The 12,649-nt window shown below is 43.9% G+C and overlaps 1 pseudogene and 1 gene segment (V, D, J or C); both read right to left on the reverse strand.

The window, feature by feature from the left end:
• Positions 1–7,420: 7,420 nt before the first annotated feature.
• LOC148144559 (uncharacterized) lies at positions 7,421–8,093 on the reverse strand (annotated as a pseudogene).
• Positions 8,094–11,147: 3,054 nt separating this feature from the next.
• Positions 11,148–11,516, reverse strand: LOC148144560 (T cell receptor alpha variable 12-3-like). The segment is given in 1 exon segment: positions 11,148–11,516. A coding segment is annotated over 1 exon segment (369 nt).
• Positions 11,517–12,649: the final 1,133 nt, after the last annotated feature.

Raw genomic sequence — 12,649 nt, forward strand, 5'->3', positions numbered from 1 at the left:
CGTGGAATCTGAAGTTTGGAGCAGAAATGGAGTCATGGCTAGTGTGGAAACTGGAAGGGTGTAGGATATGAGGAACAGAATCAGGCCATTTGGCCCATCATCGAATCTGTCCTGCCATTTGATCATGTTACTCAAACCCATTCTTCTGCCTTCTCACTGTAACCCTCGATTCCCTTATTAACCAAGAAGCTATCTATTTCTGTCTAAAATACACTCGATGAGTTGGTCTCCACTACTTCTGCAGCGATGAGTTCCACAGATTCTCCACCCTCTGGCTGAAGAAATTCCTCCTCATTTCAGTTCTAAAAGGGTCACGCTATTCAGTCTTGTCGGTATTCTGGAAGTTTCAATCAGATTCCCCATCCTTCTAAACTCTATCGAGTACAATCCAGAGACTTCAACCACCTCTCATATGACATGCTATTCATCCTCGGGTGATACTTGGAAACTTCCTCTGAACCCCCTCCAGGGCCAGCACACCCTTCCTTAGAGATCGGGCTAAAAGATGCTCACAACATTCCAAATGCTGTCCGACTAGAGCCTTATACAGCCTCAATCATGCATCCCCTTGCTCTTGCATTCTGGTGATCTCAAAATGAATGCCAATATTTAATTTGCCTTTCTAAATGCGAACTCGTACAATCATACAGCACTGAAACAGGGCCTTCAGTCCAACCCAACTGTGCAGTACAGACATCCCAATCTGATCGAGTCTCCCGTAGGTACGTGCTCAGCTGAATATGTGTGCCAGTCTGTGGGTGCGCGCACCTCTGAGCATATTATATTTGTGCGTTTGTATGTGTGTGTCTTTATGTTTCTATCTGTGTTTCTGCCTGTGTGCGTTCATCTGTGTATGCTTGTGTTTCTACGTGTATCTGTCATCGTGCGTTTCTGTCTGTGTATTCATTTCTGCGCTTAGTTGGAGAAATGTTGGTGCAGGTTGGATAAATTATCTCCCTGTTGCTCTCGTCGGCTCAAAACAAATGACATAATGTCACCACCTGCTGGAGGATCGACGCTACTGCACAAGTGACGCATGTTCAATCAGGAAATTTTATGAGGGCTCCTGGTGGGAATTTAACGTGGGTTACTTTTGGGGGGAGCGGAGCTAAAACTAAGGTTCATGGATGAAAAGTAAGGAGGCATAATTTAAAACATAGATGAGAGAAAGCGATTCAAGGGCAGCCAAATACATGGCATATTGTTGACTCTGCTGCAGGGGGAGGGAGAAAGAGGTATAGAGATACTATAGTTGCAGTGGATTCTATCGTAAGGGAATAGATGGGCACTTTTGTGGCTGAAAACAGGAGTCCAGAATGGTGTGCTGTCTGCCTGGTTTTGGGATGCTCCATGTCTCAGAGCAGTTGCAGGGCATTCTGAAGGAGAAGGGCAAATAGCCAGTAATCGCAGTACACCTTGGCACGCACGACATAGGAAAAAGCAAGGATGAGATCCCAAAAGCAGAGTACAGAGAACTAGGAAAAAAACTGGAAATGCTGTACCTCAAAGGTACTTATCTCAGGATTGCTACCAGTGAAATAACCCAGTCACGATAGAAAAGCAGGATATATGCGATGAACACTTGGCTAATAGGATGGTGTGAGGGGGGTGTATCAGATTCGTAGGACATTAGGACCGATTCTGTGGCAGGTAGGACCTGTTCAAACTGAACTGGTTGCATCTGGGCAGGTCCGGGACTGATTCCTTGGGGGTGGACTTAGTTAGACGCCTTGAGGAGGATTTAAACTCGTGTGATAGGGGAATGAGCGCCAGAGGAGTACAGCAGCAGATGGACAAAGTAAGGGAGATGGGGAAACCATGGCAAAAATGACTAACAACAAGAGCAGTCAAGGTAACCCTGCTGAAAAGAGCAGCGGAGGTAGTCTGAAATCTATATGCTTCAATGTCAGAGATATAATGGGAAGGAATAAGGCCTGTCAGAGACGAAAGTGGGATGTTGTATGTGGAGATCACAAAGGTGCCAAACGAATATTTCACATCTGTTTTCAGTCAGGAACAGGAGAATATTGTGGTGGAGAAGTCTGAGATACGGGTTATTAGTCTTGGAAGGATGGACGTCAGTAAGGAGGAGGTGTTATCAATTACAGAAGGTGTGAAAGCAGATAAGTCCCCAAGGCCTGATGGGATCTTTCCGATAATTCTCTGGGAAGCTTGGAGGAGATGGTGGTGCCTTTGGTCTTGATCTTCGAGTCGTCATTGTCTACAGGTTTAGTGCCAGAGGACTGGAGGGTTGCAAATGTTGTGCCCTTGTTCAAGAAGGGCAGTAGACATGGCACAGGTAACTATAGACCAGTGAGCCTTACGTCAGTTGTAGGAAAACTTTTGGAAAGGATTGTAAGAGATAGGAATTATAGTCATCTAGCAAGCAACAATTTGATTGGAAACAGCCAACATGAATTCATCATGGTATCACACAAACCCCATTGAGTTTTTTGAGAAGTGGACCAAGCATGTGGATGAGGGCAGTTGACATGGTGTACATGGACTTAAGGAAAGCCTTTGATACGTTTCCGCATATAGGCTATTGGATAAAACGTGGAGGCATGGAATTGAAGGTGATTTAGCAGTTTGAATGAGAAACTGGCTTCCCGTACGAAGCCAACGAGATGTGATTAATGGAAAGTAATCAGGCTGGAGTCCGATTACTAGTGGTGCGCTACAAGGTTCTGTTTGGGATCATTGCTGTTTTTCATTTTTTAATAAACGACTTCGACACAGCTACAGTTGAATGAGTCAGTAAGTTGGCAGATGATACTAAAGTCAGTGGAGTGGTGAACAGTGTGGAAGAATGTCGCTGATTGTAGGGAGATTTGGATTAACAACAGAATTTGCCTGAAAGGTGGCAAATGGAGTTCAGTGCAGATAAACGTGAGGTAATGGGAAGAATAGCAGGAAGGCAGAATACTGGGTCAAATGGAAGATTTTTGGTAGCGTGGATATGCAGAGGAATCTTGGTGTCCATTTACATAGATCCCGGAAAGTTGTAACCCAGGTTGATAGTACTGTTAAGAAAGCATACGTTGTGTTTGGTTTCATTTGTAGTGGGATTGAGTTCCGGAGCCGTGATGTCATGCTGCAACTGCACAAAATGCTAGTGCAGCCTCACTTGGGGTATTGTGTGCAGTTCTGGTCGCCCCATTTCAGGAAGGATGTGGAAGCATTGGAAAAGGTGCAGAGGAGATTTACCCAGGATATTGTCTGGTCTGGAGTGAAGGTCTTATGAGGAAAGGCTGAGGGTCTTGGGTCTGTTCTCATTGGAGAGAAGAAGGCTAAGAGGGAATTTATGAGAGACATACAATACGATCATAGGATTAGATAGGGTTGACAATAAAAGTCTTTTTCTGAGGATGATGACGTCTGCTTGTACGTGGCAGTATAGCGGCAAACTGAGGGATGATAGATTTAAGACAGATGTCAGAGGCAGGTTGTTCACTCGGAGACTGGTGAGGGTGTGGAATGCCCCACCTACCAATATAGTGAACTCAGCGACATAACAGACATTTAAACAGTCCTTGGAGAGGTATATGGATGATGATGGGATAGTGTAGGGTGATGGGAATAGATTAGTTTACCACGTGGGCCCCTCATAGAGGGCTGAACGACCTGATCGGTGCTGTATTGTTCTATGTTCTATGTAGATTAGCTTAAGAGCTTTGGTTAGTACTTGAAACTATGACATTCCTGCAATTACAAAGACCTGGCTGTAGGAGAGACAGTATCGACATCTGAATGTCCCAGGATTTAGATGTTTCAAGTGTGACAGATGGGGAGGTAAGAGGAATGGGGGGAGTTTCATTACTGGTTTTGCTTGGAGGCAGCTCTTTGGTGGTAAATACGCATCAAACATCTGGGAGTATTTCAAATGGTAGTTGATAAGAGTTCAGGAGCGTCGTGCGCCTGCAAGAACGAAGGAGAGGTATGGCAAGTTATATGAATCATGGATAATCAGGGATGTTATGACCTTGGTCAAAAAGGAAAAGGAAGTATACATAAGGTCTTGGAGGATGGGAACTGAGAATGCCTTGATTTATATAAGGAAAGTAAGAAAGAACTTAAACAAGGAATTAGAAGGGCTTAAAACAGCACATCAAAAGTCATCAGTCAACATGATTAAGGAGAATTCCAAAGCATTTTGTTCGAATTTCAAACACAAGAAGACAGCCATTGAAAGGATTCATATATTTAAGGACAAAGGAGGAAATCTATTTGTGGAGCCAGAAGACGTTGGTGAGGTCCTTAACCAGTACTTTGTGTTTGTATTCACGAAAGAGAAGGAATTGATTGCGGTTGATCTCAGGGAAGGCACTGTCGGGTTTCTAAGCCAGATTGGTATTTAAAAGCAAGAGGTATTGTGTGCCTGAAAAAGCATTAAGGAAGATAGGTCCTCAGGACCTGATTGGATTTACCCCAGAATATCCAAGGAGGCAAATGAACAACATGCTGGCACATTGACAGACAACCTTGTATGCTCTTTCGAAACAGGTATGATCCCAGAGGACTTCGGAATAGACAACGTTGTTCCATTGTTTAAACGTAGTAGCAGGGATAATTCAGGAAATTAAAGGCCTGCAAGCCTCACGTCAGTGGGAAGGAAATGATTGGAGCTCATCCTCAGGGACATGATTTTTACGTATTCAGAAGCAATTAGATTTATTAGTGTTGGATAGCATGGTGTTGTGCAGGGGACGTTGTGCCTCACTAACTTGTTTGACTTTTTTGAGGAGGTAATGAAGATGATTGATGAGAGAAATGCAGTTTGTGTTGCCTACATGGACTGAAATAAAGCCTTTCACAAGGTCTTCATGACAGACTGGTACAAAAGATCAAGTCACATTGCATTAAGGTGAGCTGGCAAAATGGATACAGAACTGGCTTAGACATAGGATACAGAGGGTAGCTGCAGACGGATGCTTTTTGGAATGGAGACTTGTGGATAGTGGGATTGCACGTGGATCAATGCTCTGACCTCTGCTGACCGCAACTACATAAATGATTTGGAAGAAAACGTGGCTGGTCTAATCAGTAAGTTTGAGGATCATACAAATATTGTTGGGGATTGTCAGAGAATATTCGCAGGATATAGATCAACTGGAGGCATGGCAAGGAAAAAGGCAGAGTGAGTTTTATTTGGACAGATGCGAGGCGATGAGTTTTGAAAGGTCAAGTACAGGTGGAAATTAGAAAGTGAATGGCAGAACCTGTAGGAGTCTTAATATGCTGTGGGATCTGGGTGTGTAGGTCCACAGATCACTGAAGGTGGCAGTGCAGGTAGACAAGGTAGCAAAAGAAAAGGCCTGTGGCAGTCTTGCCTTCATTGGAAGGGACAATGAATATAAGGATAGAATGGTGGGCTGCATCATTATAGAACGTCACTTCAGCCACACTTGAAAAATTGATACAGTTTTGGTCACTACACTACGAGAAGGATGTGGACACAGTAGAGAGGGTACAGAAAAGGTTTACAATAATGTTGCCTGGCAAGGGGTAATTTTAGCTGCAAAGAAAGGTTGGATAGACTGGGTTTGCTTTCAACGGAACACAGGAGGTTGAGGGGCGAACTGATAGGTGTTTTGATATTGTAAATGGCGTGGATAGAGTTGAAAGTATGTGGCCTTCTCCCAGGGTGAAGGGCTCAATTAATAGGGGCACACATGTTCAAGGTGCGAGGGGAGATTGAAGAGAGATGTGCGAAGCATCTTTTCACTCACAGGGTGCTGAGTGCTTGGAATACGCTGACAGAGAAGGTGATGGAAGCAGAGGCAGTAGCAGCATTCAAGAAGCCCCTGGATGAATACATGAATAGGACAGGAGTAGAGGGATATACAGATCCTGTGAGTGAAGACAGTTTTAATATGGAAGTGCAAACTGTGGTACCACAGGCTTGGTGGGCCGAAGGGCCTGTCCCCCTGCTGTACTGTGCTTCGGAAACTGTCTCCAATGCCAGTATATCTTTCCTTAGAAAAGGGGCCCAAAACTGTTCACTACATTCCAGCTAGTCTGACGAGTAACTTTGACACTTTCTAAAAATAATCTGTGTTAATATAATCAACTTTTTTGGAGAAAGGGCCAACGGTATTACAAATAAGATTGTAGCTGAGCAAGCAATTCAGAATTTTTTTAAAAATCTTTCTTGTCTTCCTTGAATAAACTGGAGTGACTTCCCCGGAAATGTAAATTCATCAGAATCGATTTTTACTCATGGTAAATGCATTCGGAGGTATTGCATTCTCACGATTTTCCCTCTTTGGTCCAACATTCCCTGGAGAAACACTAGCCAATTTTACCAACACTGATCTACTTATAGGATAAACAAACCAAAAGAAACTTGGATACTATTAGTCAGAAAACAAACGCAGAAATCGCTGGAAAACCTCAGCAGTTTCTGAGGAACGGTCACTTGACCCGAAATGTTAATTGATTTCTCTCCACAGTTGCTGCCAGACCTGCTGAGCTTTTCCAGCGATTTCAGTTCTCGTTTTTTTTTACTTTATCGAATCATACAGCACGGAAACAGCTGCTTTGGTCCAACCAGTCCATGACAAACATAACCCCAAACTAGCCCCCCATGCCAGCCCCTGGTCCACATCCCTCCAAACCTGTCCTATTCATGTACTTATCTAAGTCTCTTTTCATCATTGCAACTGCACTTACATCCACCACACCCTCAGGACGTTCATTCCAAATGCAATCCACCCACTGTGTGAAAAGATTGCCCCTCATTTTTCTTTTAAAGTCCTGTTCCTTTTAGATCTCCAGCAATTTGACTTTAAACGTCCCACCCTATAACAGTGAAAACATATCAGTTCTACTGACTCAGCTCCATCTTCTGCACTCGCTTTTAAGACAGGACCGTGGAGTGGAAATTACAATCAGATCTGTCACGATGTATCACATGGTGGCGTGTACTCCGAAATGTTCAAACGGCCCTCCTCCTCCTCGTTCACTTTTCCGAGGAATGGCAGCTTTCTACCATCGCAAGTCTCTTTGCCCTTCACTGAGAGGGTCACTGGAGATTTCCTCGTTCAGCTCCGGGCACAGCAAATTTTCCAGCTTCTTCGCTCCTCAGCGTCACCAAACGAGCTGCAGACTTCACAATTCGTTGCGCACTTGCTGTGAGAAGCGCTCACATGAATATAACAAAACAATCTGACCGTCTCCGTGCCAACTACTGGAGAAAATGAAACGCAAACTGAATACCTTTCACTTTCCAAACCTTCACTCCATTCAGTGATCCAGATGAAATTCGACACATCACTTCACTGGAAACGAAGTGGTGTGAGCGGCCAGTACCGCAGAAAGGGAAGCTCTGAACCTCCCACTTCACCAACTGTCAGAATGAATGTGGTTCATTCCTGGATGTGATGAGCCACAGCAAGAACAGCATAATGCACTGCTGCGATCACTTGTGAACTCGCTGGTGTCTCTGCAGGCTGGACAATCGAGTGAATTCCTTCCCACATTGAGAGCAGGTGAATGGTCTCGCCCCACTGTGAATTATTTGGTGGAGCAGCAGGTTGGACGATTGAGTGAATTCCTTCCCACAGTCGGTGCAGGTGAATGGCCTCTCCCCGGTGTGAACTCGCTGGTGCGTTTGCAGGTTGAATAGCCGGGTGAATCGCTTCCCACACTTAGAACAAATGAACGGCCGTTCCCCAGTGTGAATACGATGGTGAGTGAGCAGGGTGGACGACTGAGTAAATCCTTTCCCACACTCAGCAAGTGAACGGACGCTCCCCGGTGTGAACCCGCTTGTGTCTCAGCAGACTGGTCTAATCGGTGAACCCCTTCCCACATTCAGAGCTGGGGAATGGCCTCTCTTGGGTGTGAAGTCGCTGGTGAGTCAGCAGGGTGGATATATCAGTGAATCCCTTCCCACACTCGGAACAGGTGAACGGCCTCTCCACGGCGTGGACTTGCCGGTGTCCCAGCAGGTTGGACAGAGCACTGAATCCTTTCTCACACACCGAACAGGTGAATGGCCTCTCCCCAGTGTGACTGCGCTGATGAATCTCGACTGCAGATGGGGAACAGAATGCCTTCCCGCAGTCCGTACATTTCCAGGATTTATTCATGTTGAGAATGCCTCACCAGGCTTAACAATCAGGCGGAGGTTTGTGCACACACAGAACATATGTCTGGTTTCTTCTGTGCTGTGCATTGTGTGAGATTTTTTCAGGCTGTTTAACTTGTTAAAGTGTTTGTCACTGTTGGTGCACTCAAACACTCTCCCTCAAGTGTGCCTCAGAATTCCGCCTCCGGTCACATTGATTTTTAAAACCTTTTGGTGCAGACAGAGCAGTGAATCATGATTCCATCAGAACTTGCCATGATGTTAGTTTCTGATTTCTTCTGAAAAATCATCCCCTTTAATTTTCTGGAAAAGCAGTTTTATACAATAATCACTATCAGTGCAAGACAAAAAAAAGTCTATTTCACGCTGACTGACAGATTTCAGCTCACGAGTACTGCACTCTCGATGAGCTAAAGGCCCTCCTCTATTCTGTGTGATTTTATGTTTGTTTCCTATCAGGCTACAAGTACCTAACAGCGATTAGAAGAAGCCCCCTGCATTTCAATATGTAGCTAATTTATTGAGTTAAATACTCAATACATATATGAATTAATATTATTGATACACCCCAGTGAGGTAAAATTCAATAATTCTTAAGCCCAACACTATAGCTTGTTCTCCAAGATTTACATGCAGATTACTGGACTAAAAATACACAATTTGCTGAATTGTCCCACTTGATTAAAGAGCTGGTGGGACGTCAGCAAGATGTTGAGGCATCGATTAACTCTTTACATCATGAAAAAGGTTTTCTAAAATTACAATGGGATCTTGCTCATAGCGTTTTTGGGCTGAAAATGGCAGATGGCCTTCAATTTTGATTAACACAAGGCATTGCATTTTGATACAAGAAAAATACATCTGACTTTTTTCATTCATGGTGGGGCCTTGAGCAGTGTTGTAGAATGGAATGACCGAGGGCTTCAGGTGCATAATTCTTCAAAGTTTGCTCAGCTGCAAACAACGTTTGGATAAAGATAAAAGCGAACGTTTTCCAGAACGATTATTACTTCTGTAAGCAAATGCAGAGAAGGGAATTAGTTCATGCTGTTCGAGTATCAGAACTGTGGTACCCACAGTTAACAAAGCTGCTCTCGGTCTTCGACAGCCCCTTCAGCTGATGCATTGGACCAGTGAGTCTGAAAGATTCTTATACAATAATGAGGAAATAAATAGATAAATAAATACCTTTCCAAAGAATGTAACAGTAGAATCGAATGTTGCTTCTGATGCATTTAATGGTATGATCCGTGTAACTGACTTGCATTAACTTTACTTTGTGTCATCGTAAACATGACTCTTGTGTGGATATCAGATCAAATACACGGCTCACTACCACATTGTCTCTGACAATACAAGGCTGACGGATTTGTCAAAGAAAACAAAAGGCATTCCGTTAAAGCTTCCCTCATTTGAATGGGAATGGTGAAACAGCAGAGGTACATACCAACGCAAATTCTGTATCCTGACTGAAGTCAATGTATGATGACCAGGGTTACAAATGGCACAAAAATAAATGGCGTAGCAATTGGTGATGATGATTCAAAGAGTCTATAAGAAAACCAAGTTACAGACTGTTTAATGAGTGTGACTGTGAAATACTCTGGCGAGATCTCCAGGAAATTTGTAGCAAAGAGAAAAAAAATCCAATTAATGAATGGGGAAAAAGCAAGTCATGAATTTTCATAACCGTTCTCGAGATGATGGCACGGTGGCTTAGTCTTAACCACTGCTGCTTCATAGCACCAAAGACCAAGTTTTGATTTCACACTCAGAATGGAATTTGCACAATCTCCCTACGTCTGCATGGGTTTCATGAGGTTGTTCTGTTTTCGTACCTCAGTCAAAAGACGGGGAGGTTAGGTAAATTAGACATAGGAGATGCAGGGGTAGGTTGGGTCTTGGTATAATGCTCTTCAGAGGCTCGGTGTGAATTCGATGGGCCAAATGGCATGCACCCACACAGCAGAATTTCTATTTTCAGTTTGTGTAATTATTGACATTTTAAAAATGAATTTATTTGTAGGATGTAGGCACCACTGGCTAGCCAGTACGTATTACCTGTCCCTAGTTGCCCTTGTGAAGGTGGAGTTGAGCTGACTTTTTGAACTGCTGCAATTCACCTGTTCTCGGTTGACCTATATTGCCATTAGGGAGGGAATTATCGGAGTTTGACCAAGTGACAGTGAAGGAACGTCAGTATATTTCCAAATCAGGGTGGTGACTGGCTTGAAAGGGAATTCGAAGGTGGTGGCATTCCCAAGTATCTCCCGGCTATTGTCCTAAGAGATGGAAGTGGTCGTGGGATTGGAAGGTTGTGTATGATTATCTTTGGTATACTTCTGCATTGCATCTTGTAGGTAGTACAGACTGAGCCGTGGTGGTAGAGGGAGTGGATGTTAATGGATGTCGTGCCAATCAAACGGGCTGCTTTGTCCTGGATGATGTCAGTCTCCTTGGGTGTTGTTCAGACTGCTCTCATCTGGGCATTACGGAGTGTTCTCTCACACCCCTGACTTCTGCCATGCAGATGGTGGCAGGCTTTGGGGAGTTAGGAAGTATGTTACTGGCGGCAATGTTTAAGTCTCTGACCTGCTCTTGTCGCTACTGTTTATATTTGATGGGTCCAGATGAGTATTTGGTCAGTAAAACCTCCAGGATGTTGACAGTGGTTAATTAAATGATGCTAACAACATAGGTCCTTCAAATTTGCTTCAATTGTGCTTTACCGTGATCTTTAACCTCTGTGCATCATGCTCTTTATTTTTCACTTTCTTTCATTTCGTCATCAACAGTTACTCACCATGCTGCCCTCTGCAAATATTATTACTGTACCCATCCGCTTTCCCGTTTCACCATTAATGTTTCTGATTTCTGCATATAGCCTTTCTTCAACTCCATCCGCATATTCAATTGTCATCACGTCTGACTATCTTTACATTTTGATGTTCCATACTTTCTAGTGTAATTTGCTCTCATTTCCCTTATCTCTGATTGTGGAGAAACACTGACCCTTCAAACTCAGCATAACGCAATTCCCGAAGCTATGCAAGTTTTAGTACAGTCTCAACCACTTGTTGTGACACTGTGCCCTCTCTGCACAGAGGTAAGTGGCGGTGTCATTAAGTCTGGCGTCTTTCACAGTCAGGACACTGACTTTGTCGTCTGCACTGATCGAAGCGGTGATCCTCTCGGATGGGTTAGCTTCCCTTTTCGCCATCATCAGATGCTGGGGTGGCTGATTCGGGAGCTGTCTGTACCAACGCACTGTGTTAAATGTAGTGCCAAAAGAGCAATTCATTGACACAATTCCCACTTCAGTCACAACCATCCAGGGAGGAAGTTGCTTCAATTCGCCTTCTCCAGTCACCTCCTCGGAGATCAGAGTGGAAATCAGCAGGAGGACACTGCAAATTCGGAACATCATCTGATTGCAAGAACATTGGTGAAAGCAATTGTCCATGTAGTTTTGTTGAGGAACTGCAATTAATTATTATACTTATACAAGTAAATAACTAGAAAAGTGCACGGTTGACGACGAACTCACGTTTAACCTGGTGGAGTTGCTGAAGAATCTGAATTTTGGTGTGTGCTTCTGTATCAAGCCTCTCACACTGACAGTGGTTCACATTGTCTGGAAGTTCACTCTTGCTCCAGCCCTCATCTTCGATATTTATCATGGATTCGCACTGACATCTATTGGTGTTGATAAGTAATTGCAATCTTCAAACTCTCACACCAGTTGCAGTTCACTGGATACTGCTCAAAACAACAGACGTGGCCTCCTTCTCCGTATAATACTGTGAACAGGTGAGACCCTGCATTTCAAATTCATGTGCAACGTCCACCGATTTCAGACTGCTTCGTAACCAAGTCTTTATTCCGCAACGAAATTTCCAATGAGTGAAACAGTGAAATCAAATGTTTTTGCTCCTGCACTGACTGAAACGATCCATTGTGACCGGAATTAGTTAACTTTGCCGTGTCTCATTGCACACGTAACTGCTGTGTTTATATCAGATGCCCTGCAGTGTGTCAGATGTCGAGCATTGCCAGCAGCGCCCATACAAGGCAACTAAATATTCTAAAGAAAAAGGAAACGAATTGTTGAAAAGCCTCCTTCATTTTACTGGGAATGGTGGAAGAGCAGAGATACATGTCAACAGACCAACCAAATCCTGATTGAAGTGAATGTACCATAGATGACACAAAAGTAAACGAGAAGGCAAGTGGCCTTGATGATTCAAACAGCTCACAAGAAGACCACGTTAGAGACTGTCCCAGTGAGTGTGACTATATCGTACTCTGGCGAGATCTCAAGGAAATTTACAGCGCCAAGAAATGAACACTTTCTGAGTGCGGCAATACCAAATCATGAATTAAAGGAAGTATTCGCGTGCTGTCGCTGTGCTGGCTCAGCGGTTAGCACTCCTGTCTCCAAACACCAAAGAGCCAGGTTCGATTTCAGCCTCAGGTGACAGTCTGCGTGAAATTTACAAGTTTTCCCTCTGTCTGCATGAGTTTCCTATATTTGCACCGGAATTCACCCACAGTCCA

This window comes from Chiloscyllium plagiosum, unplaced genomic scaffold (assembly GCF_037043375.1).
Source record: "Chiloscyllium plagiosum isolate Xiang-an unplaced genomic scaffold, Cpla_swu_hap1 HiC_scaffold_27, whole genome shotgun sequence".
Lineage (NCBI taxonomy): Eukaryota > Metazoa > Chordata > Chondrichthyes > Orectolobiformes > Hemiscylliidae > Chiloscyllium > Chiloscyllium plagiosum.